An 18805-nucleotide genomic window follows, 5' to 3' on the forward strand; every position below is an offset into this window, starting at 1 on the left:
TACGGACAGTTTCGTGCCCTTTAGGATCTTTTTGTGATTTTTAAATATGTTGTTGCTATTATCAAAACTAAACCTGACAAAAAACCTGCATTTTGTTTTTGCATAAGAAGTTTTCGCACTGTGATTGATTTATGGACCTAAGAACGTCTATATTCACGGTCAAGTAGAGAAGTCAGAACGATACTCATGTCGCTATATGACTGGTACATATTAATCGTATGTATAGCAGTGAATGTCTGCAGGAAATCTGATCTGGGCCATTGTTGTGAGAAGGTGAACAAATGGAACATGATCCAGACCTAAAATACATTTTAAGACCCTTGGACGACTGAAGTCAAAATACATCCTCATGGTTTTGGATGGTATAATCACGTCCATTCATCTGTAACTACTGAGCTTGAATGGTTGAGTGATGTATTTGTGGAAGTCCATAGCACATCATTAACCTTTACCCTTCAGGAGCACCTGCGTTTACCTCTAGTTTTTGGTGGGGTTTGTGTTGTTAAGTCTAATTTTGTGTGTTGGTTCTTGTTGTTTGCCTGTTTGTTTTTTGGCCATGACGTTGTCGCTTTGTTTTTGATCTATGCGTTTGACTGTTTTTCTTGTATCTCCCATCCCTCTTTTAAGTTAATAATATTTGCAGTTATTCTTTAATAAATGAAATGGTTGGTATTTTAAAGTTTTATTAGATATGTCAAATATATATTAAATAGAATATAACTGTTTCATAGAGTTTACAACCAATACACATAGGTTATAAGCCTGAACTTTTATTGACCTAAAAATGACATTAGTTTAAAAAAAAACCATTATATACAAATACCACTATTGACAATCCTTCATCATCATATATGTGCTGACACAGTGAAATCTCATTCAACTATTGAAAACATGAATTGCTTTTTTGCAAAGAACATTAGCTATGAATGTGAATACATAGATAATAATGGCATTTCCTTTCTGAGCTGACTTTATTATCAGAAAGTATATCAAGCGAGTTCGCTTTTGAAGTGCAGGCAATTTCGCTGACGAAGTCAGGATAAAACAAAATGCCATTATTCTTTTCATCGGCATTTCGCTTGACTGTATGATTTTGTTTTGTTGTGAATAAGAAGAAAAATGACAAAAATAGAAAAAAAATACTTTTCGTGTTCAAAATGTTGAGATAGATAAATTGTATGAAAGTAGTCATGGATGAACAAGAGCATGTGACGTTCCTGGACTAATAAATGACGCCAGTCCCTCACATTGTTTGGTCCTGTTCATGATCTTAAAAGTATTAGGCAGTAGGATCAAAGGAAAAATGTATAAATTGCCAATAAAAAAATTAATAATGAGTGTCAAATACGATTAATGTAAAAAGAAACGACATAATGTCTTTGTTTTTACATTTGCAAAAGTGCAGATGTATTTCTTGTAAAATATAAAGTAATGGTTTTGAAATGAAATCAGTAATTGCCGATTTATATAAATAAACTGTTAAATTTACAACAGATGATATAATTTTCTTATCTTTAACATCCCAACCTAACTTATTAAATAGTTACTAAAAATGTTTGTGTTTGTTATATTGTATCTTTTCATTTAAAAAAAAATGTACATTCAAACAGATACAGATAATAATTGCATCAACCAATCAACGTTTACTTTGAAAGGAATATTAACAATAATTTTATTATTTATAACACAATAAAAAAAACTAAACAACAAAACAAACTTATAAAACAATAACAATTCATTTGATTGATAATTGTAATGATTGCTATATATTTTTAAAAAAAAATTATAAAATGGAGATAAAACATTCTTCAAAATATTATTTACACTTCATATATCACACAGGCGATCGTGGCAAACTATTACCTGATACTGACCGTCCTCAATTTTCAATTTTATGACTAGACGTCTTAATTACAAAACAAGCTTTTTCTAAGTCACACAAAAGTTCACCTTGATATTCTTCTAACATATGAGAACATTAAGATGTTCGATAATTACAATTTCAATGTTAAAGATATTTCATTATTCAATGTGCTTAATCTGAACACACAACCTTTTGTCAAAACATTCAACTTGACAAATCTAATTAGATTGAGAGTTTAAACATTATAGACAAGCCTATATTTATAGATACACTGTGTCATTATGGTCACAGCCAGTATTTAGAAGAATACAAAAATCTAATATATGAGTTCCGTTTAGTAAGGGTAAAAAGTGGTTTGCATTCAACTTTCTTCTTTAAACTTCAACAATTTATACAAAGCATTTCTTTTTAACCGTCTATAATAGCAGAAAAAAGCATTTGACATAAATACAAAATCTAGATATGTAAACAATCTACAATATTACTAATTTTATCTTCAGGAATAAATATTGGATTATCATGATTTTTACGAAATGTTTCCAAACACTTCCCATATTAGTTTTGGAGCATACCATAGCGTAATGCGTATTTCGAATCCGTTGACTACAAAACTTAAGTCCGGGTTAATGGCTCTTGAAAATTAATATATTTACAAATGTTTAACCAGTTCAAAAAATCAATACAAATCTACATTTGTTTTCAATTATCATTTATACATGTACAACTGCATGGTTGTTCGGATTTAAAACCTGTTTAAATGCATGGCCGAATGTCCTGGCAAAATATTTCTTTACCACCAAATCTAAAAGGAAATAAAAAAAAAAAACAATCAACAGTGCCTTATAAAATGTAGACTGCGTTGCATTATAAACTTTTAAAACAATGTTTTAAATCCTTATTTATATGTTAATTTTGTTAAAGCAGTATATCGACCTTGTTTTTTGACTGTCTTTGTCATGCGTTGTCTTCTCATAGACGTGTACTTGCATTTTTTTTTTAATTAATTGGAATTCCAATAGGGACTAATTGTGCACCACGTATTTTGGACGTGTTTTTGTATTGTTATGAGTTACAATTTATGACTAAAATTAGCAAAGACCCATGGAAACAACATTTGATACAAAAATTTAACAATACTTTTAGATATTTGGATGATATATTGGCTCTCTATAATGACGACTTCGGTATGTATACTTGAGAAATTTATCCTGTTGAACTTTCTTTGATTAAAGCTAATACTAAAAATGACCATTGCCCTTTCCTCGATCTTAATATCTATATCATACTAATTAAGCTTAGTACAATATTTATGATAGAAGAGATGATTTTTTTTATTTCCTATTGTTAATTGTCCATTTTTAGGTGGTGACGTCACCATCTTATGGTATTTATTTATCTCAACTTGTACGATTCGCTCGTGTATGTAACAACGTTGTTTTAGATTTTTGGCGAGGGAAATTTATGTATTACTGAAAAATTATTATACCAGGGTTTTCGACACCACAAACTAGTCGAAACATTTACTAAATTTTATCATCGGCATAAGGAAATAATTCGTAAATAAGACATCTTATACGTTAAGGTATTTCACATCCAATCTTTCATGGTAATATTCTTTACAAAGCACAAAAATGTAAGTGTTCACCTCAAACGCTTACAAAACCTTTAAACAGACTTATTATTAAGGGATATAGTTACGATACTGTTGTCAGGTCATTAAAGATTGCACATTTTGGCTTTAATATTGATTCACTTATAGGGTCTTTGCATCGGAACTAAACACATTTATTTAAAAAAAACAGTTGTTGGCATGACACGGGTTATGTTCTTCTCATATATTTTATGATAGTATGATACTAAACCCCTAACGGGAGGGATGGTGCCTTATATTCATATGATGAAGACATAATTTTTCAATCAGTCTAATTGAGGTCTGGAGCTGGAATGTCAGTTAACTGCTTAGTAGTCTGTTGTTATTTATGTATTATTGTAATTTTATTTATTTTCTTTTGTTACATCATCTGACATCGGACTCGGACTTCTCTTGAACTAAATTTTCATGTGTGTATTATTATGCGTTTACTTTTCTACATTGGCTAGAGGTAATGGTGAGGGGATGTTGAGATCTCAAACACCCTGCCGCATGTTTGCGCCTGTCCCAAGTCAGGAGCCTCTGAACCTTGTTGGTCTTGTATGATTTTTAATTTTCGTTTCTTGTGTATAATTCGGAGTTTAGTATGGCGTCCATTATCACTGTACAAGTATACATATTTTTGAAAGATGCCTGTGGGTGTGGGAGTTTCTCGCTACATTGAAGACCCGTTGGTAGCCTTCGGCTGTTGTCTGCTCTTTAACATCAACAACAACAACAATACTTTATTTGATTTTTATCTATGGTCGGGATATTGTTGCTTTGACACATTCCCCATTTCCTTTCTCAATTTTATAAGGATGAACAACGATCAGAAGATATAGTATATTCAAAATACTGAAAATGTGTATTTTAATAATAGTTTTTTTTTATTCTAGTTCTACAGCAGATAAAATTGAAAGCATGAGATCCAAATTATATCATTTGTTACATTTAATTTCATTTCAATATCCGAGCGATCCGTTATAAACAAGATTAAATCTTTTGGATCATTTGTTTTGTATCAGAGATGGATTTTCTAATGTTACAGTCATACTTACATATAAGTACAACAATAAATACCAGTGTTATTATGATTACCACAGTTACTATAAAGACAGAATTATCTCCATGTCTATCTTTAGGGCATTGGCGTGTCCAGCCTAAAACATAATATATCAACTTTCAAAAGCTTATAATTAAGATTACAGAATAATTATCACACAATCAATGAAACATGTGTTGATCAACCAAAAGGTAAAAGTACAAATTTCAGACACAAAAGTTATCTTTTTTTTAAAGTCAAAATCACCGATAAACCTACTTGTAACTACTTTTAACACTTATTATACAATTATTTTAACAAACAGTACTCACTATTATTAGATGAAGATATGTAAATCAATACAATTTTCTTTCCTAATGCACAATATGCAGTGATATCGTTGCCACACATATCGTCGCTTATACTGAAACCCATTTTTACGTTGTAAAGTTTGCCATTTTCTTCTAAGGAAACGTTACCATTCATTTTCGCCTTCTTTTACTGAAAATAAGAAGAAAGAAAAAAACGATACAAGAATCATTTCATTTACTTCAGTTTTTTATTCGAGAGATTTTAGCAAATGTATTTATCATTCAATATATTGAATTTGCATCCAAGTCCTCACCATTAAACATATAATTCAGTAAGACTATCATAAATTAAGCATGAAAAAGGAAGAAATACCAATGGATCAGGTCTTAAGCAGCCGACTAAAGATGTAATATGATTTAGATGTATCGACCAAAATAAAATTAACCCTCTCATTGTAGCTTTACCTTCTTCATGTACAACATCTGAAGAAATCAATAAACTGAATTTGAAAATTACAAGGTCTATTAATATTGGTCTTTATAAATCTACCCCGATCGAGATGCTGATAACGCTTTTATGTAGGAGATAAATTGAGAGAAGGTTTCAACATAATCTTGATTGATACTATGATAATAATGTGATGTTTTTAGAAATATAAGTTGCATAAATTTGATATAATCGTTCCTGTTGTTTCAAATATTTCCTATGTTGTAGAACATTTTATTCAAGTACCTTTAATTTTATTCCTTTTGTTATAAGAAAAATAGTATCTACCTTTGATGAGAAGAAACATTCCGGTTTGGGGAACATGTTTCGCATTTTTAATGAAACTGTGATCATGCCATTTTCTCTGGTTATATTCATAATAGTTTCGTTGCTTAAAGGTTTCACTGAAACGAATAAATGCATGAAATATATTAAGTGTCTTAATATTACCATATAATGACATCAGAGTGATATGTCCAGCAGAGATTTCGGAAGTACGTATAAAAGTGTGAAAGGGTGGTTTATAGGTATAACTTTACCGCACATTCATAAGTGTTTTGAACAACTAACACTTACACAAAGTAAATGCATTTTATATCATTTTGTTCTTATCATCATCTGAAAAGACAGAGCAAATAAGTATTAAGACATGTTCAGTCTTTTGATCTTACTTAGCCACTGCGATACAATCCGAATTATTCTAACACATCGTTTGCTGTTATTTCAATAGATTTACGGACATTTTAGTATGTTGCTGATACAACATGATATGTACAGTTAAGAAACAAGTCACACCAGTCTTAACAATTCTTAATTGAATGCATGGAAATTTGTGGGAAAAAAATCAGTAGTGCAGTGGACAAGTCTGAGACTTTACTGAACAACTTCATACTTGATGGTTCACATATTAAAAAAGCTGTTCAGATCAAATTGACTTTTTCAGATAAAACTTCGTTTACTATTGACAAGAAGCGGTTATTTCATTTTCGTAAAACAAAGATGCATTACTTTTTTTTAAACCCAAATACTGCAAAGCTTTCTTGAGAACTATAAACAGCAATACAATTCGCCGCAGATGATTATTTTTATATCTTGTCTATCTATATATCCAGTTGATTGTTATATAGATATATATTTATATATAAACGAGTCTAAATTGAAAACTAAGTTCAAACCTATAATTATGTCGGATAAAAACCGCATTTTTTATACGTGTGCATTTAAAGCAAATTTCGTTGTGAAGGGTATAAATAAAGCACAAACAAAATTTTCCAAATGACCAAAAAAAGGGAAAAAGTATATTTAAACAAAGCGCATTTGACTAAAAGGTGGAACAACTGATGTTCTTTAACCCTGATGACTGTCATTGGCGATTGCCAAATAAAATTGATCACAAGATGTAACAAAATGGATCTTAATATAAATTTAATACTAAACAGAAAACAATCACATTGTGGTCACGATGCTATGCCACAAACATAAGGTGTCAATACTTGTTTTGTACACCAGATCCGGATTTCGACAATAAATGTCTCTTCAGTGATGTTAGGGATCGAAACGGTATTTGGAAGGCCATATAAACTGTACCCTCATTTTTAGATACACTTTTGAATTTTAAGAGTCAATAAAGGATGAACGGATCATATAAACCGGAGGGAAAATATGATACAAGCCCAAACGAAAAAATATAAACCTATGATTACGTTGGACAAAAACCGCAATATTTATACGTGTCCATGTAAAACAAATTTCGTTGTATATCGAAGGGTCTTAATACAGCACAAACAACATTTTCCAAATGACCAAAAGAGTGAAAAGTATATTTTAAAAAAACGCATTTGGCTAACAGGTCGAATATATATATATATCAACAAAGAATGCATGATTTGACCAAATGTGGTATTTGGAATTATTAAAATTACAAAGTCCAACTACGTAAAGTATTCATCAATAAGAACTATCTCGTACTTATATTCTCATTGCCTTTCAACTGGCACTTCAAAAACTTTAAAATAACATAAAGAGGTTGACTTACTGACAAAACTTTCTTCTCTCAGTTCTAACTTCTGTTCAAATAAGTCAAAATTCGATTCACATCTATAGTTAACGTTAACATCTGTCATATCAATATTAATGATTGTCAGCAAGTAGTAAGTAATATTTCCTTTTGGTTCTACTGACGCTAAATATTTCATCGTATTTGATGGGCTATCACCCGTTGCCACTACCTTTGCACCAGGATCTCTTACCCATGCCATGTGATTAGTAGCAGGACTGTGTATTATACAACAGAGAGTAGCATTACTCCCGAAGACTACTGGGTTTGTGTGAAGACTCCATGTAACTGTAATAAAACATGTTTGGTTTATTCCAAGAGATGTTCAGGTTATTGTCAATAATTTCTGATCTTAGACTTTTCATTACAAATAAGAATCTTATTTTCTAATAAATATGACATTCATTTTAAGCACTCTTGAACGAATTCAAGTTAGAAAACGTTTATTTTGGTCTTATTAGTTATCAAAGGTATAAGAATTGTAATTTAGTTCGCAAGACGCGCGTTTCGTCTACATCGCCTTATCATCTTTGAAATATCACAGTCATGTGTCCTACTGTTCAAACCATTCCATGTTTGTCAATTCAGGTTTATTAGTACTGTTCTTTACCTTTTTCAGACAATTATGTGTGTACTCAAGCGATTAACAATTAATGAACAGTCTGAACAAAGACTGAACAGATTTGAATTATTTACAAGCAAGCTGTCTGAAGAGTGCGGAAATTGCGAGTCATAAAACGACTTAATAGTTTATTACACTCTTCCTTGTTAAAAGCTGTTCAAATAAAAATGACTTTGTCAACCTAAAACACGTTAACGAGTGCAGACATTTTTACTAAAATGAATATCAAAGACAGTTTCAAAACTACCTATAAACTATCGAATAAGCCTTATAAATTGTAACAAAATTGAGAGGAATCTTTGTGCTGGATTATGCGAGTAGTTTCTTCTTTATAATAAAAAAGGCAGTACAATTTAAACATGATATATTTATGCTAAAATTGAGAATGGAAATGGGGAATGTGTCAAAGAGACAACAACCCGACCAAATAAAAAAAACAACAGCAGAAGGTCACCAACAGGTCTTCAATGTAGCGAGAAATTCCCATACTTGCTTCTGTGTATTCTGGTGTTTTTTTTATCATTCCAAATGCAGATAAAAGCATCAAACAAACGAGCAATATTTCAAAATATCAGTGTTCATCATATTATGATTACTAACATACAATTCATACAATCTTTCAATAAAAAAAAATAAGGCTGCAACTCCCTCGGTAAAATTTTGTCAATTTGGTAACTGTAATGCCTTTTTGGTAATACAGCACTGTTAATGTTTTCATACATCCTTGGTTTTCGAGTATTCGGCTTTGAGTGTGCTTGATTAAGAAAAAAACACTTCCGACACATGACATTCATAAATTGTTGTTTTCTTTTAATTTTACAAATTACCTTTTCCTGGACTGGCATTATTCGCACCTCTTGTATAAGGGATACTACATAATAAAATCAAAAGTGCTTCCAAAAATTTCCAATCTCTGCAATATAAATTAGACATCTTAATACATAAAAACGGATCTTGTTAGTTTTGTAATATTATTCAGTCAATATGTAGAATTACATTTCATTAATCGATTTGAGTACGCTATAATGTAAATAAATTGTACTCAAATTTTTAGTAGAAAAACTATTTTTCTGTTAACATTCGGATATTTTCCGCTATATATAATACGTACCTTGTCGTAAACCAGGTTTTTGGACAGGGTTGCGTGCTAATACCCTCCATATGATAAAAGGTGTTGCCTAAAACAAGATTGATGATATTTTGATAAATAGGTTACACCAATAGCTGATGTGTGTTCTTTTTTGCTTATCTTTCATGCATCTTTTGATTTCGTTATATCTCTTAGCTAAATCAGAAGAGATTTTTTCTTTTTTTCAAAGATTCAACTGAAAGTTCTTGATATGTTGGCTTGTATACCTGACTATGGAAAGACTGTTATCTAAACGGTAAAACAACTGAATATAACTGAAATACGTTGAAAATTTCGATTTGGAGGTGAAGAATTAGGTCATCAGGTATAAAATGTTATCAGAAAATGAACTTTGGTATAGCTAGCTTTTATGGTCATTGGCTCATGACTGTTATATAGATAAGACGATGTGGTAGGAGTTCAAATGATACAACTTTCCATCCAAATCACAATTTGTAAAAAGTAAACAATTATATGGCAAAGTATTGCCTTCGAAATGGAGCCTTTTTTCACACGGAACAGAGGGCTGTAAAGAGTTACAAGCAGACTACGGTAAAACAATTGAAACAGGACAACCAACGGTCCAATATTTGTTTTTTTGTATATTGTTTTGATTCAAATTTTAAAAAAATATTTCGTTTTTCACCCGACTATACGGTATGCGTTTTTCTCCTTGTTTGAGGTAGTACGGTTGTCTATAATTTCTTGGATCCAAATCATTCGCACTATGTTGGATAGTTGTCTCATTTGCAATGATACAACAGCTTTATTTTCAAAATGGTCAAGTGTTAATACATGCAACTGCGCGTGTTTTTATTATTTAAAAAAAGTGATTTGCCTCTTTATTCCTTTGTTCGGTCGAATTTGAGATATCTCTTGGATGCAAAAGTAAAGAATAACCTTGAAAACTTACTAGTTGTACCATGCATCATCTAATGAGAGCGGTTTTTCTACATATGAAATATTAGAACTTTGTATAATGATGTAAAGACAGCGAGACTTGTTACTACTTCAAAGCTTACCCTTTAAACAAATCGTACTTTTTAGCGTCATCTCTTTTATACCTTTTATCTTTTTGTCTTTGGAAAAAACGTCCTCCTTGTCGTTGTCATATTGATTTGATCCCTTTTCGTTTTTATCATTGGCTGCTCTAATCTCATTCATTGCTTTTTGAAAAACGATGCAATCTTTCTTGTTACTAATACCTTCCATAACCTTTTTATCATAAGTATCAGCATTTGTTTCAAGGATTTTAGCAACTGCTTGTTTACAATTGGAAGCTGCATTTTCGCCTACATTTTCACCTTTGACCTCTTCGCCTTCTTTTATATTTACGATCTTGCTATCAACCTCTTTAACATCAATATCATCTGTAAATCCTTGTATTCTACCAATTATATCTTCGTATAGTTTATTAAAGTCGCAAACTTCCTTTATACTATCCATATCACCATGTTTGTCTTCGAATTCAATATTTTGTGTTTCTCCAACTTTCTTTTTATCATAAATTTCTTCTTCTAATGTGTTTATACCATCAGCGGACATTTCACCAACAATTTCCTTATAAAAGCTCTTTTCCGTAACCACTCCACTTTCACAATCCATTTCATCATCATTTTCGGATATCTCAACATCTTCTCGTTTACCAACAATAGCATCAGCTTCAGGTAGAATTCCACCAACGACCATTTCACAATCATAATTATCATCTTGAATTACAACGTGTATTTCACAAACAATAGTATCTTCTTCCACTAGATTTTCACAACTTTCTTTAAAAATATTCGCAGCCTTTCGTCGGATTTTATAAGCCGCATTATTATCAACATGTCCATTATCTTTCCCTTCACTTTCGCTGACTGCATTTTCACAATATATATCAGGCTTTTTTTCTTGATTTTCATCTACTGCATTTTCAGCCTCTTTTTTTTTTGGATAATCATCAACAGCTTTTTTAGCAACCATGCAACTAAAATCAGAACCGTGTTCTTTTTCTTGTATATCAACAGTATTGTCTTTGCTGTACTCTGCGTGGATTTCATTATTCGCCTTTGTGTCGGTATAATATTTAGAAGGGTTAGATTTTCCTGACGTTTCTAAAACATCAAAATAATTAAAGTATAACTGTTATTCCAAAAGCGTTAAGGAACCTTATTCTAATTATACGATACCAACTTTCAATGTTTTGCGAAAGTACTTATAACATTTTTAAAGTAGTAAATTATTTATTTGTAAACGAACTCTTCAATTTGATTTCGCCTCTTAAACTACTTTTGTTTAAGTTGAAGTTTTTTTTTATTTAAATTTTACACATTGTATTTTACTGGTATATTCATAACATTAGTTAACTCAAATATTCATCAACGTAAAGAGTATAAGAATAAATTACCTAGTAAATTTGTATTTTTGTTTGCTTCAAACACGTTTCATATCGATATCATATCGATATTTATTTTCGTCTTATGAGTTTTGTATCTTTCGTCGCTCTGTTTTTTTTTAATGTGGTGGGTTTCAAGTAAACTTGAAATATTTAAACAATTCTGAAAAAAACATAGTTAAAAAGTGTTTCTGTGTAAAACCTGTTACAGATTGTGTATACTTTTATTTGGTTTTGAAAACTTAAACTTGGTATACCTAGGTCTGTTACGTCAAGGACATATCCAACAGAGATATGTCTTGTCTCAAAATGTTGCAGATCAAATATTGTGTCGTATTTGTCAGCGTCTGTACCTGAAAAGTAAACATGCGTTATAGTGTAAATGGTTAACATGTGAGCGTATAATTTTGACATCTACTAAACCAGAATATTACGTATTAAGTCCAATCAAGAATTATTCAATACGTAAAAAATTACACATTTTTACAGCTAACTAGTTATGATAATAAAATGACATTCTTTTGCTTACTTGTTTAGGATGGAAGCAGCATATTTCCAAAATGATTTGAGAAACATTACTAAAATCTTATTCTACGCAATTTTGTTTTGTCAGATACCTTTACTTCTTTGTACTTCATCATTTAGATGTTCTGTGGTGGTAGATTCTAGACAAATTATATCTGAACTGTTAATATCTTCATTTTGTTCTACAACAGTAAAAGATATATATTTTAATTAAATTGGAATAAATACTGAAATGATAACTGTCTATAAACCTTAACGGTTCTTTCAAGCGGTAACTTACTCAATAAAATGTGTAACAGGAATTCCAAACAACATAAATCTGGATCACCATTAAGTTTGATATCGCAAAAATAATATCTCTTAAAATTTAAATAAAAGCAAGTGTCTTGAGAGTTGTAAAAGCCTGCGTAAGTGAACATATTTAACGTCTAGAATTTATGGATAAAGGCGTAATAATAATAACAAGTGAGAAACCAATATCAATATAGCTTATAGATATCCCAATAATAAATAAGATATCAAAATTATAATAAAAAATACTGTAAGTTAAACAATTTTGTAATAATCAGTACCTTTGATTAATTCCGTATTGCTGTCTATTTCATATAAAAAATCGCTGTCAGAATTGTGATCTTGTTCATGTATATCATCGTCACCTTTCAACGTGGAAACTACAAGCAAAACAGGAAACAAATCACACCTTTGATAGAATTGTCTTACTCAATTGCAGTTTTACATCATGTTGCACTTAAATTTAAACAAAGAAGTACCACAATTTCTAACCTTAACGCAATCGAAGGAAAAAATAATTATAAACCTTATAACCTGTATTATTATACCTTTTTCGAACTTGCCGAGCTAAGATGGCGTAGATCTAGAGCAGCTAACTGAACACACATAAACCAAAAAAGTGCAACGTGTAAATACTTTTCAGTAATGAAAATTTATTCGTATTTCAAATAAGTTTATGAAACAATATTCGTCTATTTTCCTAACGAGGTTGTCTGCTAGTGACATATGTTTGTGGTCATATTGCGGCGCACTCAGTCGCACTCGACTTATCTCTTCTTAGTCGATTTACCACATTACCTCATTTCAATATCGGTAAATTTATATCACTGTAATTTCCTCAAAGTAACAATAACTAATAAAATGCCTTAGTTTGCGTATTCACAGTAGCTAATGTACATATACTGTCCAGTTTTAGTTCTCCGAAAAAAAACATCTTTTGTGACTTTCTTTCTGTAAAACTATCCAATTAACATTGAAACTATACCTTTTCTTTTGTAAAACACCAGTTCATTTTCATTTTCGTCTGATTCTTTTGTCAATTCAGTATATTTATCTACCGTATTCACAGGCGTCTCATCCTTGCAATCGAAATATGTTTCGTCTGCAACAACCCAGAATAAACATTTTAGATGAAGATATAAAATTTACATTTTTTGTTATTTTTTGTTGTTGAATTCTTGCAATTATTTCTTACAAAATCAAAGAGAACTTTTCTGGTACGACATTAAACACAAACAGTATAAATGTGTAAAATATTTAACTGAATTTCAAATTTACATTTTTCAAAGATTTCAACTTTCATTTTAATCGTAACTTCTCATAATGTGTTTTTTTCTCTTTTAGATATAGATAAAGTCATTGAAATTCGTCATATTCGACTGCCTTTTGCATATCATAAATTATTCAAAAAAAATTATAAATGTGTTATTTACCATCTGATTCACTTTCGTAATCTAAATGTTTCGATGTGCTTGCACATGATTGTAAGAGATTTCTACCAGTTACTTCACCAGGAGAATTTGAAATATTGTCTGGTACGTTTTTCCTTTTTTCATCTTCTGATATCTCTAAAAACAAATGATATAAATGTATAAGCGTTTTTGTTTCTTTATAGTTGTTTGCACGTGTTGTTTGAATTTTGTTTGAAGTAATGAGGTTATATAAATTATATGTAAAACAAAGAATAACTCTTTTTATTGTTTTTAGACTGCAGGTGTTGTTTAACCTATACTTTTATTCAGTAATGAAATAATAGGATTTCATAAAGCCTCGTTTCAACCCTTTGAAACATTTAGAATTCAAGTGAAACATGCACTTTCGTCTCCTTTTTTAACAACGTATTCCGAAAGGTTATCACTAAAATAGTGTACCACAAATACTCGAACCTCTCAGATTTCTAATTTCAGTATACCAGAATACCAGAATTACATTTAAAGTCTCATGCCGAAAATTATCAGACAACGCCATGTCTATCAAAAGAAAAAAGACCAATAGGCAAACAAGAGTACAAAACACAACACAGAAAGCTAAATGACTGAGCAACAAGAACTCCTTCAAATACTCGAGGTGATCTAAGAAAGGGTAAGCAGATCAAACTAGCTCGAGAAACATTTTCAAAGCTTGAACCGTTACAATCGACATTAATCTGAAAACTAAAATGAATCACATTTTTTTCATGAATTAGTTAACAGATTATATATACATACAATGTATACAGACTCGGTGGTCAAGTGGAATAATAACTCCCTTAACGTTGATCACTTGTCTGTCAATTTTCTATAGGGAGTGAGTTTATCTTGTTGCGTAATTGATTGCGACAAAGATTGATTGTTTTTATAGAGTTTCTGGCCGAATGTACTCGGGCTACCTCCAACAGCAAAAGATGATCGCTATGATATATTTTTTGTTGAACTTGGCTTGTTTACTCTATATACCAGCATTAAAAAACGTTTGGTAATAAGATAAATGTTCCTTCTTCCGTACTAGGAACAACAAAATCATTTATCTAATAAAAACTATTTCCATTCTCCATTTAAACAATATTATAAAAAATATTTTCATTAACCTGTGAACATTAATAAAATGATGGTTTTTTGTTCAATGTTACTTTTTTGTTAAATTGTTAAACATCTCACATCGGTATAATATTGTTGCCTTTATTTATTCACATATATTTATTGAGTTTGTGTTTACATGGTATCATAGATCAAATTTATAAAGCAAAATATGTTTTTGATTGAATTAAACCATTTCAATAGATATGTTATAGTGTGTCTTTCTATGATGTTTTGTTACGCTATTTTAGATAAGGGTGAAGATTGGTACCTATTAAAACGTTTTAAAACGCTGCATTTAGTTTTGTACCTGTCGTAAGTCAGAAATTGCAGTCCAGTAGTTTTCGTTTGTTGATTTGGTTCATAAGTGTTGATCGTTTTTTTGTATATAGGTAAGACCGTTCGTTTCCTGTTTGAATGGTTAAATAGCGCCTTGGTTGTCACCTTAATTGTTTATACTAGTAATTTTTATGCTTTTTAAAGCTTGCTATTCGGTTTGACCCAAGGCTCCGTGTTGAAGACCGTACTTTGATCTATAATGGTATACTTTTACAAATTGTGACTTTGATGGAGAGTTGTCTCAATAGCACTCATACCACGTCTTCTGATATCTGTTAAGCACCAACATCCAAATAACAAAAACATACAAAATGTCTATATTTTTAACATTCGCTGTAGTACTTTTTTGGTAAGATTCTTAAGCGAGGCTCGGTATTTATATATTCAGTCATTGTGTTATGGTGATATGGTATTTTTTTTTTGGTATTCTTGTCTTTCATTTTAGCTTATGTGCTTTGTTGCGAGTGCCCACATGCCATTTTATTTTTCTTTGTTGACATAGTTGTTCGTATTTCATTGTTATTAAGATCATAACACACGTTTGACTATTGTCCCCAATTTTTGACATTTTTACCTATTGGTCAATATAATAGAATATTATGCAATTGTCATTCAAGGAAGAGGTTTAGCTATATAAACATTAGGTTTAATCCTTCATTTTTTTACATAAAGAAATGAAAAGATCTGAATTGAGTCAGGAATATGAGCAGTTGCTTTCCATTTGTTTGATATGTTTGGGCTTTTGATTTTGCCATTTGAAAAGGAACTTTCTGTTTTGAATTTTCTGTGGAGTTCGTTTTTAAAGTGTTTTCTTTTTACACTGTAGTTAAATTTTTATTAAAAAGTCTTTTAGTATGATATGCTGAACCTATTTCTTCTAAGATGTATGCCTCGCAAAATTATAACCATTAAAGTTTTATGACCGATAATATAGAAAAGAAGATGTGGTATGATTGCCAATGAGACAACTATCCACAAAAGACCAAAATGACACAAACATTAACAACTATAGGTCACCGTACGGCCTTCAACAATGAGCAAAGCCCATACCGCATAGTCAGCTAAAAAAGGCCCCGATAAGACAATGTAAAACAATTTAAAAGAGAAAACTAACGGCCTTATTTATGTAAAAAAAAAATGAAGTTGATACTGAACTTAAAATACAACCTGATAAAAAGTGTTTTATTAAAAACAATCGGTTACCTCTGTCTGTTCTTGTATTTCCTGGCTGTATTTCATTTCTGGAAATAGAAGAGCAAAAATTATCATTAGATTTAATGTTTTAAAATGCACGTGAATATCAAATATATACATGCGTAGCTCTTACTACTTTTTAGACATATCCTATTTTTTTAGCACAACAAAGAGACGTTGACAAAAATTAAATAACATAATTTTTTTTATTTACAGGTTGGAACAGAACTAGTGTAGCGTCAAAATTATTCTAATGCCATTAATCATTTCATACATACCAGTGATAATGCTATCAAATGTTTTTTGTGGGGTGCGAGTTTTTGTTTCATGATGAAACTATCACAGTGTAATTAAAAACAGTAATTCAATTTTACAGTGGGCATAGTTTTGTGAAGTGCATGTATGGATTTTGTAAAATGAAATATTAAGGTGGTATGGGTGTCTTTCGCCATCTTGGATTGTAAAAAACAGAGAATCTAAGGTCCATATTTTCTATCAAATTAGCAAAATTTGATGCAAGTATGCAGATTTTTCATGTGTTTTTACATTTAAAAGATCCAATTTATAAGAATATAACTTATAAATATAAATATATGTACAAGTGTAGATTATTTTTGGTTGTTTTTAAATATTTTGAAATTGTCATTTTAAGGGGAGGTAACTCTAAAATAGTGCATTTTCTGTTGGATTGTTCATGGAATTTTCCTACTTTGTATTTTAGCCGGGAAAAACGCACGGTGACCCTATCTTTTCTTTTGATATTATCAAAGCATTGTTTGAAAGCTATATTTTCCTAATTTATTTTACAATTCTATCATTTCGTTTAGTTTCTATTCACAAAATGGTGTTTTTTCCTGTATAATCCATACAAAATGTGTCATTTTGTCACGACCCGTAGCTTGAAAAAATGCACGGTGACCTATCATTTTTATAATATTTTTCAACATGTATCAATAGATACTACATTTTGGCAAAGTATGAACAAATTCTATCATTTTTATTTTAGACTCCCATACCACCTTAACACCATTATGTTACAGTTGTGACATTTACACCAAAATTAAAGATCACATATTAATTCAAAACACACTGGTTCCAATCAAACCAATGAACTTCTCGCTAAGACTACTGCAGAAAAATTACCTTTCGGCCATCAGTATCGGAAAAATCGACACGAGACCAACCATTCAACAACGCCTTATAGAATTTCTTTAACTTATTCTTTCATTAACGACGAAATATAGAAAAATATCACTTTTTTTAAATAACAAAATGCCTTAAACAAATCAGAAACGGGCCTTCTGTTTTTTTTTAAATACGATTGATATCTTTGAGCTTTTGATTTTACCATTTGTAATAGAGGGTTTTTCCGTTTTGAATTTTCCTCAGTGTTCGTTTACTTTACTTTTTGCGTTTAACTGTAACAGTATCCTGTTCATTATTGTGCAGTCAATTTCAACTTACGCATCAATAACTGTAGCATAAATACTATCGTCTAGAACCATGCTGTATATTGTTTTTTGTTTTTTTCATGCAAATATCAAATCTGTGGAAAATAATATTAATTGTCAATACAGAGAAACATATATTGGTTATTCAAATGACAAAAAAAAATTCTGCATCCAGATTTTTCTCATACCTTATAGAATTGAATTTAGAAAAAAAAATATTTGATTGATAGCGTCGAAAAAACAATGAATCAGACCGAGGACCTTTAATACATTTACCCTGCTGAGGTTAAATAGTTACACCGACCATTCATCTTTGAAGGAGATTAAAGAATATTAGTACGTAAAAAAGTAGTTTTGGTTGTTTGAATCAGCTGAATGGTGGAATTTGGACAAAGAGTATATATCTACAGAAAATAGGGGAAACAAATACGACTTAATTAAAAAGATTCAAAAATAAATCTCGTTCCAGTATGCTATAATGTTTTTAACATAACAATTTGCTATTTTAAGATCTTTTTATAAACTGAAAGGCTGAGTTCCCCTCTTCCTTTTAAAAACATGTGGCGTGTCTGTTCTGTCATTTTTGATCCTTTACTTAAAAAAAATAGATTTCAATCATCTTATCTTTATAATGCTATGACTAATATATCATATACTCGCTGATTGTGATTGTGCCTACACAGGCAGTTGACCCAATAAATCTTATTTATTTTTAACTTATGAACTTCCTAAAACTATATTTAGAATTTAAGATTGGGGATTTTCAGTTGATTATGTCGAATTGACAGAACACAATATTGTTGGTTTTTAAATGACTTGTTATCGAACGCCTATTTTTTTTGGCGACCATAATACCGTTTGATATTTAAACGATTTATAAACTTTATTTAATACAAAATAAAACTGTTTTTTAAAGCTACCTATAAGAA

At 30.5% G+C, this 18805-nt stretch overlaps 2 protein-coding genes across 2 annotated transcripts; both read right to left on the minus strand.

Moving 5' to 3' along the window:
- Window positions 1-694: 694 nt before the first annotated feature.
- Window positions 695-9189, minus strand: LOC134711752 (uncharacterized). Its single transcript, XM_063572609.1, has 7 exons — window positions 9127-9189; window positions 8843-8928; window positions 7373-7681; window positions 5626-5741; window positions 4872-5034; window positions 4556-4657; window positions 695-2666 (listed from the first exon to the last, which is right to left on the minus strand). Exons 1-7 carry the CDS (start codon window positions 9174-9176, stop codon window positions 2575-2577), a joined length of 918 nt encoding a protein of 305 aa, XP_063428679.1. The 5' UTR covers window positions 9177-9189; the 3' UTR covers window positions 695-2574.
- A 966-nt stretch (window positions 9190-10155) lies between these two features.
- Window positions 10156-17971, minus strand: LOC134710860 (uncharacterized). The gene is made up of 8 exons (XM_063571270.1): window positions 17890-17971; window positions 16435-16472; window positions 13771-13905; window positions 13323-13439; window positions 12619-12717; window positions 12139-12228; window positions 11779-11874; window positions 10156-11240 (listed from the first exon to the last, which is right to left on the minus strand). The coding sequence occupies exons 1-8, from the start codon at window positions 17928-17930 to the stop codon at window positions 10156-10158; spliced, it is 1701 nt and encodes a 566-aa protein (XP_063427340.1). The 5' UTR covers window positions 17931-17971.
- Window positions 17972-18805: the final 834 nt, after the last annotated feature.

This window comes from Mytilus trossulus, chromosome 3 (assembly GCF_036588685.1).
Source record: "Mytilus trossulus isolate FHL-02 chromosome 3, PNRI_Mtr1.1.1.hap1, whole genome shotgun sequence".
In the NCBI taxonomy this organism is placed as follows: Eukaryota; Metazoa; Mollusca; class Bivalvia; order Mytilida; family Mytilidae; genus Mytilus; species Mytilus trossulus.